Source organism: Suricata suricatta, chromosome 6, assembly GCF_006229205.1.
Source record: "Suricata suricatta isolate VVHF042 chromosome 6, meerkat_22Aug2017_6uvM2_HiC, whole genome shotgun sequence".
In the NCBI taxonomy this organism is placed as follows: Eukaryota; Metazoa; Chordata; class Mammalia; order Carnivora; family Herpestidae; genus Suricata; species Suricata suricatta.
Window position 1 is genome coordinate 80,945,249 of NC_043705.1, and position 14,404 is coordinate 80,959,652.

The 14,404-nt window shown below is 36.9% G+C and overlaps 1 protein-coding gene across 1 annotated transcript in view; it reads right to left on the reverse strand.

The window, feature by feature from the left end:
• The window catches only part of PJA2 (praja ring finger ubiquitin ligase 2), a 69,672-nt gene that overhangs the window by 37,808 nt on the left and 17,460 nt on the right, over window positions 1-14,404 (reverse strand). Inside the window, exons 2-4 of the mRNA XM_029942681.1 lie at window positions 8,952-9,069; window positions 6,818-7,018; window positions 4,127-5,171 (exon numbers count right to left, since the gene is read on the reverse strand). Coding sequence (XP_029798541.1) covers window positions 4,127-5,171; window positions 6,818-7,018; window positions 8,952-8,982 — 1,277 coding nt within the window. The 5' untranslated portion in view covers window positions 8,983-9,069. The remainder of the gene's footprint in view (window positions 1-4,126; window positions 5,172-6,817; window positions 7,019-8,951; window positions 9,070-14,404) is intronic.

A 14,404-nucleotide genomic window follows, 5' to 3' on the forward strand; every position in this document is an offset into this window, starting at 1 on the left:
TTTACGATCTTTACTTTATTTGTTGGGATACAGGGGCATCAAGAGTAGCTCCTTCTTCGTGGCTCTCAGCTAACTTATACAGAAGAGGAAAGGAACTTAGTCTCATGATAATTATCTGCATATTCTGTCATAAGGCTGGTGAACACCAAGGGAATGGGGTCATTATTATTTGCATTTACAGAGTACCTGGCACAAAGTCTGACACTTAACGAGGATTTTAATAAATCTTTTTGAATATATCAAACTGAAATCAACTAAATGGCTAACATTCCTTTTATTTTCCCAACACCATCAATAACAAAAAGTTGTCCTGACTTTTGTCTCAGATAAGGGTTTTTACCTTGTATGCAATGTCAAGGTCTAGGACAGAAAAGCTCTGAAAGAAACCTCAAGTGCTCTGAGAAATGGTCAGTGGATGGCATGCCTCTTCCTTCACACAGTTAGGCCCAAGGTTAAAATGTGCTGGCATGGTTAAAAGGTTCTTTTAAACTCTAGATCTTGTCTTCATAACAGTTACTAAAGTTCTCATGGATATATTTCAAAAGAGCAAGATGTTAACCTTAGCTCTTTGGTCTAATTCCAAGTCTGGTAATTACATACTGCCTATTAAAATTCCCTTCGCAATTCTTATTTAATAAAGTGGTTTTCAATTCCTGTCAAACAGCTCAGAGCAATTCTACCAGCTGCAATGCTTATTCCATAAAGAGTAACATTTCAGGTATAATTAAGAGATCATTTAAAAGTTTTCAGGAAGAAATGGATCATGCATTCATTCAAATACTTTTCATTTTTAAAGAAAATATGAACTCTATATATTTTTGAACTATATTTTCAAAAGTGGCCAAAATTCCTAAAACTAAAAATGTCACAGTGATTTTAGTTATGTTCTCGATAAGAGGGTTCTGTTTGTAGCTATTATAATACAAATATGGCAAGAAAAATTTTCAAGTATAGCATCTTTACGTTTTACAAAGTAGAGAAAACTCAGAAAGAATCTTACAGACTCAAGGCAAAGGTTACTCAAACTTTCCTTCTCAAGACACTTATTGTAGAATCACTATTTCCCCATTTTTCCAATCTGCTACAATCAGAACTTAGGCAAAGTATAGTAAAACATCTAGTAGATGAACAAGTGGCAAAATGAAACTAAGCAGGAATGTAGTTATTAAATTTCAACCTTTATCTGACACCATATTAAAAGGCATTCAGCAGGGAGCTGAGAGTAGAGGAACTGGAAACAGTAGCACAGAAACTGAATTACTCCTCAAAATTGTCCAGACTACTGAAATGAGATACTAAACATATCTCAAGGCTTACAGATCCAAATATAAATAGAATCCCAGGTAAAATTATCCTTGAAACATTATTCTTGTGATGATAGTTTTCAAAAAACAAAACAAAAAACCCTAAGTGTTTCTGGCACTTGAATGTATTAAAGATTGCCCCCAGGGGCATCTGGGTGCCTCAGTTGGTTAAGCATCCAACTTGACTTTTACTTCAGTTTAGGTCTTCATGGTTCCTGAGTTCAAGCCCTACATTAGGCTCAGTGCTGACAGCTCAGAGCCTGGAGCTTGCTTTGGATTCTGTCTCTGACTCTCACTGCCCATCCCCCGCTCATGCTCGCTTATCTCTGTCTTAAAAAGTAAATAAACATTAAAAATTTTTTTTTTTTTACAAAGGAGTGTCTGGCTTAGTTGGTTAAGCGTCTGACTTTGACTCAGGTCACGATCTTGCAGGCTGGCCCTGCACTGGGCTCTGTGCTCACAGCTTGGAGCCTTGTGCAATGCTTCAGATTCTGTCTCCCAGTCTTTTTCCTGCACGCTCCCCACCTCTTCTCCCTGTCTCTCAAAAATAAGTGGAGGAAAAAAAAACAGATTCTTCCAAAATTATTTCCATCTTTTAAGCACACCCAAACTTCAGGTTCTTTAAGTCAATATAGTACTAAAAAGTCAAAAGAAAAAAAAGTTTCCTATTAACTATGCTTTTCTCATCTGTATATTGTTTATAAAGATCATTGCTTAGAATATTGACATATCACTTAAGAAAACAAATTATACATAAGCACATTAAGACAATACCCCATAACCATTAAAAGTCCCAATGTCAGGCGCGCCTGGGTGGTTCAGTCGGTTAAGCGTCCGACTTCGCTTAGGTCATGATCTCATAGTTCGTGGGTTCGAGCTAGCTCAGAGCCTGGAGCCTGTCTTCGGATACTGTGTCTCCCTCTCTCTCTGACCCTCCCCTACTCACGCTCTCTCTCTCTCTCTCTCTCTCAAAAATAAATAAAAACATTTAAAAAAAAAAAAGTCCAACTTTCATTCCAGGCAAATAAAATGCTAATACTATTGACTAAAAAGAAAAAAAAAATCTACTTAAAAACCAAGAGCCAAGAAAATTACTCTTGAGGTTGACAATGCAAAAATTTTATCAACCAAATTAGATGACATTAGGCCTGAATATAAAATGCACACACAAAAAAGAGGTGTTTTTTATTTTTGATTAGTGTCACCAATGATGAAGGAATGGCCAAATTAGTTCCTTCAGGAAGGCAAAAATGTAATTGCAGGAAAAAAATCTTATACATTCAAAAAGTTATCTAAGACTATAAATTGAGGTTATTATTTTTAATAGCAACCTAGAGGTATACTAAAGGTTTATAATCAAATTGAAAAATCTTAGGGCTGAGTATGTTTTGGAATTCATATTTTCCCCCAAGATTACAAATACTACTTAATAATTCCTAGTGGAGTCCAAGTTAAAAACTCAGTAACAAAGCACTTTGATATAGCTGTACCAAACTGTTATGGATGCTTCAGAAAAAGGCCTCATGTTAGTTCAGATCTGGACCTGCATCAAATTAACACTAATTCAGGTTTTGCTGACAATTTCCATTTTAAGAATTTTGTGGACCTAAACTGAAAAGAACTGAAATAAATCAGGCCAAAGTTCTTAACTAATTTTACCCTTAAGCTTAAAAAATAGTAAGATATATATATATATTGTCTGCTAATCCTTGAAGTTTACAAACTTAAAAGACAGTAGAAATTTTATTTCATTTGTTTCTACAAGTTACTTACACTGTATTATAGAAGCTTTATCCCTCCACCCAAAGAAAATCAGATATATTTTATTCATTTTATGTTACAAAATAAAATACATAAAATGTATTCATATTCAAAAGGAAAAACTTCTCTTGTAGTACTTTCTAGTTAAAAAAGAAAAGTAATCATTATCTCTCCAAGTTAATAAAATCTTGAAACTGCACGGTAACTGAGCACAGAGTTTCAACTAGCTCAAAAGGTTATAATAAAGTTTGGACTCTAAGGTAATGAAAAGTCAGAAGTTGGATAAAGAAATTTTCCATATCTATGCTCTTCTTTCTATGGTCTTACAGTTTGGAAAAAAAAAAGATTCAGTGTGAGAGGAACCAGAATGCTTATTATAAGAAAGGTTGTATGAGCTCTTAAAACAGTAAATTTGGATTGAGCAGTAAGTAGATGTGCAAATTCCAGCTCCAAAATTTACTAGCTTGGTGACCTTGGGAAGTTAACTCTTCTGTGCTTCAGTTTCCTCATCTTTAAACAGGGGAAATAATAATATGTACCACATAGAGTTGTGACCGAAAATCAAATGCTGAATAAAAATAGGTGAAGAAAAAAACCCCAGTGATAAAAAGAGGAACTAGAAGAACAGAGAAACAGGGGACATTAATAAATACTGACAAAGTTAATTCAATATTATCAAAATTTTCTGTAATCTTAATCACTTTTTAAACCCAGAATGGGTTAACACACGATTTTTGAAAAATATAAATGTTTACCTTCAATTTATTAGCTGAAATATTATGAATTGAAATAGTATCTCTATTCTTTTGTAAAAACGAATAATCATCATCTGAATTTACAATTTCTATAAACCACTGAAATGCTTCAAAGAAAGTTTCTTGTGAAAAACTAACCAGTAGTTTGCATGTATGGTTAGCCCTCAGTAAAATAAGGAATATTCAGTAAGTCAAAATACCTAATTCCCTGACTCTGTTGGAGAGCCTATCCATCAGCTTAATGGTACCAGAAATAAACCACCCTGCTTACTATGCAATCTGACAGAGCACTGCATGAAATCTTACCTGTCTTCATCTTTGTCATACTCCAAATAATAATCTCGACAGCCATTCCAAAAGGTGTTATCCACAACTTCTTGCCTTCGTGCTGTGGCTCCACTTTCTGCTGTAATTTGGTTACGTTCGGTTTGCCTACGTGTAACTCTTGGTGGATCCAAGAACATGCATTCATGTTCTTCATCGTAGTCATCACATTTTATTAAGATGTCATCTGAGCCATTTTCCTCAACTTCCAAAGCCTCCCTCCACCTCTGAACACTTCTTTGTTTAGCTTCATGCCTATTCAAACCTGTTTCTTGGTCCACCTGGCTTGAACTTATCAGTTTTCTAACTTTGGGTCTCACTACCTGTTCAGGAGAACTTCCCTTGTTCTTGTTCTTATCACTAGTATTTTGTTCACTACAATTATGCCCAGGAGCATTCACTGAATCTTCAGTTGCATTTTCTCTCTGACTCTCCTGGCTAGTATTATTTTGCTGTTTCTTTCTAACAACTTCATCTTCAGAAGACCTCTGAAATTCCTGATTGTTCTGACTGACAAACTCAGTATCACCAGTAGAACTTCTGACTAAAGGTGCTGAGTCTAACTCTTCAAATTCATCTCTTACTTCACAGTTAAAAGAGGGAACCGGTGGTGAAAGACCAGTGTATGCCTCTACCTCTCCATTTGCCAACTCAAAGACTGTATTGCTCAATGCTTCCTGATACCCACCACCTTCCGCAACTTCTGCAGAAAGCTGAAGACGGTCATTGGCCTCTCCATGTGTGCCATCTGGATCATAAGAGTCAGTATGAACCAATGAAATTCCATTTTGTACACTTGAAGCATCACAAGCTTCTGGAGTATATTCTCCCTCAGAGTGATTATGAAGATCTGTACTGCTTCCTAAAGTCTCCCTGCCTTCCTCACTATGGTGTACTGCAGCAAAGCATGGACTGCTCTCAATGGTTTGATTTGATGTTGTATCACAAATGGGAACTTCCGTTTCACTTTTTTCAAACAGAGGGTCGTTGGGTAAAGAAGAATGAACTTGATCCGATGGACTGGAACCTTCACAGAGAACAAAGAAAACATTCTTAGAAACATTAGTTTTAGATATAACTTTATTAAATAATCACTAAGTAGAAATTATACCAATTATTACTCACTTGAATATGAGAGAATTACTCTGAGTACTTCTATGCCCCTTAACTTAACTGAGAGAGCACACTGGTTACCCTCCGAGTTCATTTGCGCCATTGTATAGCCCCTCGATACCCTCTATCAGATGTCTTTTGGAGATTTTACACCTAACTGCTGATATCTAAAACACTCTGTAAAACACATTAAAAGGAAAGGCTAGTGAAAAACTACACAGTGAGAGGCATAAGTCAAGTCATAGGGTAACCAATCTGCCCTTCCAGTTGTTAAGGTGCACAATTCAAACTTCATTTCTTTTATGAGGTGCAGGTAAAGAAAAAAAAACTTCACAAGTACTTTTGATAGATAAAAGAACAGGTTACACATCTAACGGAAATGAAACTCTATTGTGTTTGATGTCAGTTCAGAAAATCATATTCCAGTCTCTAGATATATTAGATTTCTACTCCAAAATGGATTTTTAATACACCTATAATAATGACTTACCTTTACATTATGTTACAGTTATGACTGCAAAACAACAAAAAAGTCACCATATTGAGTCTCTTTGCCAGTTTACCAGAATCTTGAGAAAAGAATAAAATCAGATCTATTCTATAAATCACTTAATCTTTTATCACTACTAATGTAATAATAAAAAATGAAGATATGTGAGATTTGTTGGAACAAAAATTTATAAATTATAGATAATTAAAAAGCCATCCTGTCATATCACAGAAAGGCTTCTTTAACAGAGTGAACTCATTAACTAATAATTCAGATTCTTATTTATAAATGATAGTAAAAATACTTTAAAATTACCAAATTTGCTCAGGACAAGAGGACTACACTCCAGTCCAAAGATGTCTACTTACAATACATGAATATCTACAAAATGCTTTTCTTTCCTTTTCTTTTTTAAAGTTAATTTATTTACTTTTTGAGAGTGAGAGAAAGCATCAATTGGGGAGAGGTGAGAGAGAGAGAGGGAAAGAGACAAAATCCCAAGCAGGCTCCACACTGTCAGCTACCCAATGTGGGGCTTGAACCCACGAACCATGAGATTGTGACCTGAGCTGAAGTGATGCCTAACTGACTGAGCCACCCAGGCGCCCCCTGCAAAATACTTTCTCAGACCACTGAATAATTAAGAGATTTTAATTAAAGAAGTATTATGTGACATTTGCATTTCACAAAATGATTTTAAGAAATCAAATTAACCAAGTGAAATTATTTAGAGAAACAATTAACACAAAAAAGCTATTAAACATAATATACAGGTAAAATACATTCAGTTCACATTAAAAAGTTTCTGATTTAAAGATAAAGCTCTCTCCTAGCTGAAGGCCGTGATGATATAGTTATATTTTAATGGTTGGCTGTATTCTATTTTCTTCTATGCCTAAATGTATATATTATTAATATGAAATTCAATAAAAATATCAGAATAGAATTTCTTGATAGGAAATGTACATTTGTATTCATAGACACATTAAGACCCACACACAACTTCTAATATTATAAGATCAATTCCTACATACTTATTGATAGCTCTTATATAACTCCATGTTGCATACCTGAGGAATTTTCCTTTGGAATATCATCTAGTTCCAACACTTCATAGTCATCACCAGCCCGACCTAAACTTCTTTCATGCCTGGTCATACATGGTTTAAAACTGACGTATGCATGTCTTCTTCCGTATCTCCTTCCTGTGATTGTCTGATATCCTCCTGCTGGTTTGGGCCAGGCAGCCTTGCTGGAATCTTGATCCATTACTGAAAAACATAGTTAAAAATAAGAGAGGCATGCAATGACCTTTACTCTGGTGACCAGTAGGGGTAACATTTCAACATATATGCTATAATTTGCCAAATTATGTGCTACTGAACATTACATGCACCTTACTTATACTGTAAAACAAACTTGAAAAGTAAAAATGAAATACTAGGTTATGAGAATTAATTGGCCTCTTTATCCCAAAAAATAGCTTTTAAAGTTTGGTACTTTTAAGATATCTCTGATTTTTATAATATAACCTACCAAAAATGACTTTTCATATGTCAAATTCATAAGCCATACTGCAAAAGTCACTAAGGATTAGACAATGATCCTCCAAATTATCTAAGTACCTTATGTATAAATGCTTAATACGTATTTGCTGAGCTAATTACTAGCACATGGAATGATGGTTTCAATTACATTAACTGTGAATACATTTCTATCCACAGGCAACTCTTTAAATGGCTTCTGTACTATCAGGAAGAAACAACTGGACCGTAATAAAATATCCCAAAGACTAGAGTCATATAAAATTCTCCAAAGGAAACCGGGGATGAGCCAAGTCAAAAAGACACGCTATCTCACTTTTCAAAACTACAGTAAACATTATGGTAGCAGAAGTCATCAATATTTGAATAACTTAAATACTACGTTCTGATAGCTGAGGGATATATAGTAGTAAACAGTAGCACCTTTAACTAAGTAGAACATTACCATATAAAAAAGTGTAAGTTTCTTTAATCAGTGAGATTTTACATAGATTATACAAGAACTAAAAAATTTTTTAATGTTTATTTATTTTTGAGAGACAGAGTGAGGGAGGAGCAGACAGAGGAGGAGACAGAATCTGAAGCAGGCTCCAGGTTCCGAGCTGTTAGCACAGAGCCTAATGGGGGACTTGAACCCACAAACTGTGAGATCATAACCCGAGCCCAAGTTGGGATGCTTAACTGACTGAGCCATTCAGGTGCACCTAAACAAAGTCTTATCTCAAATTATATGAAACAGTCAGTTACAAGAAGAGTTACATATTTTTGTTTTACTGCATGAAAATAAGAAATAGAATTGCTTCCAAGCACAAACAAAAAACAAACACGTGTTTATACAGTTATCAAGCTTTACATTATATTATTTAATCCCCTCAAAAACCTTATGAGTAGATACTGTACTTCATTTTAAAGACCAAAAAATTAAGGGTAAAATTAAGTATTTAGTAACTTGTACAATAATCAAATAGCAGGACTCCAGAACTAGTGCCCTTAACAACTCCTCCAAATGAAAAGTCTCCAAAGTGAAAAACACAATAGAAGCAAAGGAGTGTAGAAAGAAAATATAACAATTTTTATTTATACTTATTTTCACATCAAAAATTAGAAATTGAGCTTTACAAATATTCAATAAATGGATCAAAAATGGCCTCATATAAGACCGTGATTCCAACTGGAAGGTATTATCCTAAGTGAAATAAGCCAGTCAGAGAAAGACAGATATCATATGTTTTCACTCATGTGGAACTTGAGAAACCTAACAGAAGACCATGGGGGAAGGGAAGGGGAAAAAAATAGTTACAAACAGAGAGGAAGGGAGGCAAATCCTAAGAGGCTCTTAAACACAGAGAACAAACTGAGGGTTGATGGAGAGGGGCAGGCCAGGGTAGAGGTGAAAACGGGTGATGGGCACTGAGGAGGGCACTATTTGGGGTGAGCACTGGGTGTTGGATATAAGGGATGAATCATGGGAGTCTACCCCCAAAACCAAGAGCACACTGTATACACTGTATGTTTAACCAACTTGACAATAAATTATATTTAATTAATTAATTAATTTTAAAAAGGCCATGATCCCAGTTCATGTATGGTACTCAAAATATCTAGGGAGAAAAATATAAAATCCTTAAGGTAGAGGGACTGACAAAGGCACTTTGCTTACCTGCTGGCTCTTTTTCAGTATACTGTGACATATATGGCAGTTTTCGTGTGCCCAGTTAAGTGCAATTATGGATGTGAATTAGCTTCTATTCACACAACGAACAAGCCGTAGAAGATTTCTACAAAGAAACCACAGATTAAACGAAATATTGATAATACAAGCATACAACAAAAATGACAAAACTAATACTTCTCCTAATGAAGTACTTTGTCAACCTTATAATGTCAGAAAACTACAATCTGATTTGATAATCCATCAAAAATATCTTAAAACTATCAAGATGGCTATTTGAAGTTACATCTCCTCTTCAAAACCCTTGTTGTAACCATGTATCATCCCTAAGACTGACATGGTAAAAACACACTTATAAAAGTAAACAAGGAAATATTTTGGAAGAAGTGCTAAATGAAGTATGTGACCAAATTATCTGAGAGTCTACTACACTACGCTATCTTTGCTTCTACATCAAGCTCTTTATAGTTCCTTTAGCTTTGACATTGTTAAAAAAAAAAAAAGTTAACCCTAAGAATACAAACTTTATTTTCAAAATATATAATGGCTTATAACAATTATAAATTAATGTGTGTAGGGACACCTAGGTGGCTCAGCCGGTTAAGAATCTGACCTCAGCTCAAGTCATAATCTCCTAGTTCATGAGTTGAAGCCCTGCGTCAGGGTTTGTGCAGACAGCTCAGAGCCTGGAGCCTGATTCAGATTCTGTGTGTGTGTGTGTGTGTGTGTGTGTGTGTGTGTGTGTGTGTCTGCCCCTCCCTCCCTCATGCCTGTGTTTTCTGTCTCTCTCTCTCAAAAATAAATATTAAAAAACATTTTTAAAATAAAATATATGCAAATAATAGTATGCTTATTCTTTACAATAGTTAATTTACTATTCAGATATTTTGATCCCAAATAAGAACCTATTCTAAATTAGAAAAACTAAAATTTGTCATGTAACAAATATAAAAAGATCTTCTTTTGTTTTGAAATTAATCCATTTACTATTTCAAAAGTTGCAACCCGTGCTTTTTTAAATTTGGTAAAAACTTATATTTTTATTTAAACAGCTTATTTACTTAGACACTGGAGCTACTGCGAATTTTAAACCGCCACTTATTAGAAGATGATAGTTCTGCAAATGAGCTTAATTGTATTATCTGTCTACTCACAGATAGCTCTATATTAACATATATAAGAGTACATACACACATTCTCCCATGTAAATTATAAATGCAGCAACATGTTATGATCCTCTAATATGTCTGAACCAAATCAGATTGTGAGCAACAGTGAATGGGTAAAAGCTTACCAAAAAAATAATCTTAACATAGAGGCAAAAAGATAAGTTCTAATTAACAGTTTTAATACTAAGAAAAATGATCTGAAATAACTTGAATTTTCGTATAGTCATAGTACAGTATGTGACAATCTTAAAGGATGATCATACATTTAAACTCACAGGTATTTCATCTTAAGTCTTTTCTTTAGAATAAATCATTACTATGTACCAGGTATTATTTTCAGTGCTGAGGCTTCAAATAATGATCAAAGTGGACAAATATCACTACCCTCCTAAAATTACAGAGTGGTATACACACTAAATAAAACAAGGAAGTAAATAAATATATGTGAGACAATACATACCATGGAGCAAAATAAAGCAGAGAATAAAGGGTTGCTGGGGGTGTGCAATTTAAAATACTACGTGTTTAGAGAAAATCTCCCTGAGAGGGGATCATCTGAGCAAACAGCTGGTAAGGGAGAGAACCATGTATAAACACAGGAAAAGAACATTTCAGGCATAATAAACCAAAGTTCCTGAGGTGAGAACTTCCAGAGGTGATCATAGCAAGAAGTCTGGGATAGAATGAACAAAACAGAAAGCAACAGATGAGGTTAGAAAATTAATTAGGGTGGGTGATGGGGGGGTGAGATGGAACAGATCACAGAGGCCTTTACAGAATAACACAAGAAATGGAGATTTTATTCTGAGTGAGCTGGAAAACCATCCTAGAGTTCTGAACACAGACTAGACATTACCTAACTTCTGTTTTAATAGGAACACTCTGGCTATTTTTAAGAGAGTGAAGGGGAACAAGGTCAAAGGCACGGAGCATGTTTGTAAAGCTATTGAAAAAATATTGGCAAGAGATAACAGTGGTTTAGACCAGGGTAAAAATAGAGGTGGTGAGAATTGGTCAGATTCTGAATATATTGTGAAGGGAGTGCCAACAAAGTTTTCTAATATATGTTATAAAATAAGGCAAGGAATCGAGGCTGACTTTATAGCCTGGGCAACTGGAAACACAGAACTGCCATTAACTGAAGTAGGAAAATTTGTGAAAGATGCAGGTTTGGAAAAAGTATCTTCAGTTTAGTTTTACATGTATTAAGTTTAAGATATCTATCAGACATTCAAGCAGCAATGTTAAGCAGAAGGCTGGAGTTGACTAAAGAATTCTGCTTTCCAGGTATAGTCTGGGAGTTAACAGTATATAGATAATATTCAAAAAGGCACAAACTTGGACAAAATATCTAAGTGTACTTAGAAAAGTAAAAAAAGGTTAGAGGACAGCCCTGAGACAATCCAATATTAAGAGGCCAAGAAAGAAGTACCAGAAAAACTGAGAGAGGCCAATGGAGAGAAAAGGAAAATCCAGGAGTGTGGATGCCAAATGAAGAAAGTGCTTCAGGCAGAAGAACTAATCACTGTGCCAAATGCTGCTAAGAAATCAAGTATGGGGAGGATCTATAAGTGGCCAAGGAACTTAGCAACATGGAGGATACTGAAGATCTTCGACAAAAGCAACTTTGGTGAGGGAGGAGCCAAGATGGCGGAGAGGAAGGGAGCTCTGTAAACTTCGTCTGCCCCATCGATCGAGCTGAGGACATTACTCTCATCTGCAAGAGCAGAAGGAGAAAATATGGACTCCAGAAGGAAGAGAACCTGAGTGAGTGCAAACTGGGGAGATTGGAAAACGGGCCAGCCCGAGACAGGCAGGGGAGGTGAGAGCCCCAGCCCAACGCGGGGCAAGCATGCGGATTCTGAGAGACAAAGGGAAGAGACTGAGACTGAACACGCTCATAGTACTGACTCTGGGGAACAGGTAAAGAACGCTTAACCACGCTTGGAGAGAGAAGCTCACTCCATGGATAACTGCTGGGTAGCCTAAATCCCGAACCCAGGTGGTGCAAGGGAAGGAACAGCTTCCAGCCCTGCGTCATCTTGGCTAGGAGCTGGCGGCCGCGGCAGCGGCAGTGTCAGGGGTGCTCACTTCGACCTCGGTTTTGGGAGTGGGAGCACGCACCTCATTGCGACGGCACATCTCGCCCCCAGCACTGGCCGCGCGAACCCTGAATCCCGGGTGCCAACAGGGAAAAAACAGCCCCCACCTCTGCACAATCCCGGCAGGTAGTTGGCGGAGATGGAGACCTGGGTGCTTGCGCAGACTGCAGGAGCTCCCAGCTCATTCCCAGCAGCTCCCGGCACCTCAGCACCAGCTACGCCCTCATTCCTCCCCCTACACAAACACAATCCCAGCTGGGGGTTGGGTCTGTGACGACGTGCACTTCACCTCCTGCTGCACATCTCGCCTAATTAAGGGCAGCCGAAATCTCTGCCTGAGCCAAGACTAACCAATTCCTCCCCCTAAGAAGCCAGCCACCAAAGCAAATACATCTCATCTGTGGTAGCATAAAAGTGCACGGACTAGAACTTTGAACCAAGGGGAGCCTGGAAAATACAACTCTGCTCAACCACGGCACAAGGAGATCGGACTCATTAGAGTGGCTTACAGTTCCTAGTTCAGCGGAGCTTGGCGTGCCCCCTATCTAATCTCTGCAGACACCAAGGCAGAGCCTCTGAGAGCAGTCTCCAAGACCTACCACACCAAATCACGCCTATCCACCAGGGGGAGCTGCTAGTATTTTTGTAATTTTTTTCTTTTTCATTTTTCTACTTTTCTTTTTCTGTATGTATTTATTATTATTATTATTACTTTTTATACTTAACTTTTTAAAATTTTTACTCCTCATTTTCCTTTCTCCTTTTTCCCTTTTCTTTACCTTCCTGCAATCCAGATATATTCTCCTATATCTCATCCCTACCTCTGCCCTCAACTGGTCATACACTTTTAGACTGTCCACTGTCCTTTGTTGTCTCTGACCCCCTTTATTTTTTTTATTTTGTTAATTTTTATTTTTTTCTTTTTCTTTTCTTCTCTTCTTTTCATCTCTTTCCTCTCCATTCTCTTTCTTTCCCTATTCTAATGTGTTTGTTTGATTTGTCTATGCGTTTGTGTGTTACTGTTCCCTCTGTGTTTTTCTGTCTGTTTTCCTTCTTAAAGCTACACCAAGAAACAAGCCAAAGTGTGCATCACAGCAAGTCCCAAATATTGCTGAGTAGGGAAATAAATATTCAAAGGCACAACAAGAGAAACTGAGAGACACGATTAAAAGAATATTTCCTGAAACGACAGGCCCTGGACAGTCAATAAGCCTCCTTTAACAGAAATATTAACAAGTACACAGTGCACAACGAGCTTTGTAAAGGTGACAAGCGACAGAACACTAGCAAAAATGACAAAATGAAGGCACTCTCCCCTGAAGAACCTCCAGGAGGAAGTCACAGCCACAGAACTGCTCAAGGCAGATCTAGAAAACATACCGGATCAAGAATTTAAAAAACTTACCATAAAATTAATCGCTAGGGTTGAGAAAAGCATCAAAGAATCAACTGAGACAATGACTAGGCACTATGATGAATTAATAAAAGCTATAAATGAGGGGAATAACAGACTGGAGCCAGCCACCTTAAGGATTGACGAGGCAGAGAGAAGAATAGGTGAATTAGAAGATATGGTTATAGCAAGAGGAAGCTGAAAAGAAGAGAGAAAAATTAATCCAGGAGCAGGAAAGGAGAATTTGAGACCTGAGTGATACAATCAAGTGGAACAACTTCTGTATCATAGGAATTCCTGAGGAGGAAGACAGAGAGAAAGGTCCTGAAGGGATACTAGACCAAATTGTAACTGAGAATTTCCCAAATCTGGGAAAAGATATAGACATTCAAATTCAAGAGGCACAAAGAACCCCCTTAAGACGTAACTTGAATCGGTCTTCGGCACGACATATCATAGTGAAACTGGCAAAATATAAAGATAAAGAGAGAATTCTGAAAGCAGCTAGGGAGAAAAGGGCCCTCACGTAGAAAGAGAAACCTATCAGAGTGGTTACAGACCTATCGAATGAAACTTGGCAGGCCAGGAAGGAATGGCAGGAAATCTTCAATGTGATGAACAGAAAAAACATGCAGCTAAGAATCCTTTATCCAGCAAGCCTGTCATCAAAATAGGAGGAGAGATAAAAGTGTTCCCAAATAAACAAAAATTGAGAGAATTCATGACCACCAAACCAGCCCTACAGGAAATCCTAAGAGGGACTCTATAAGGGAAATG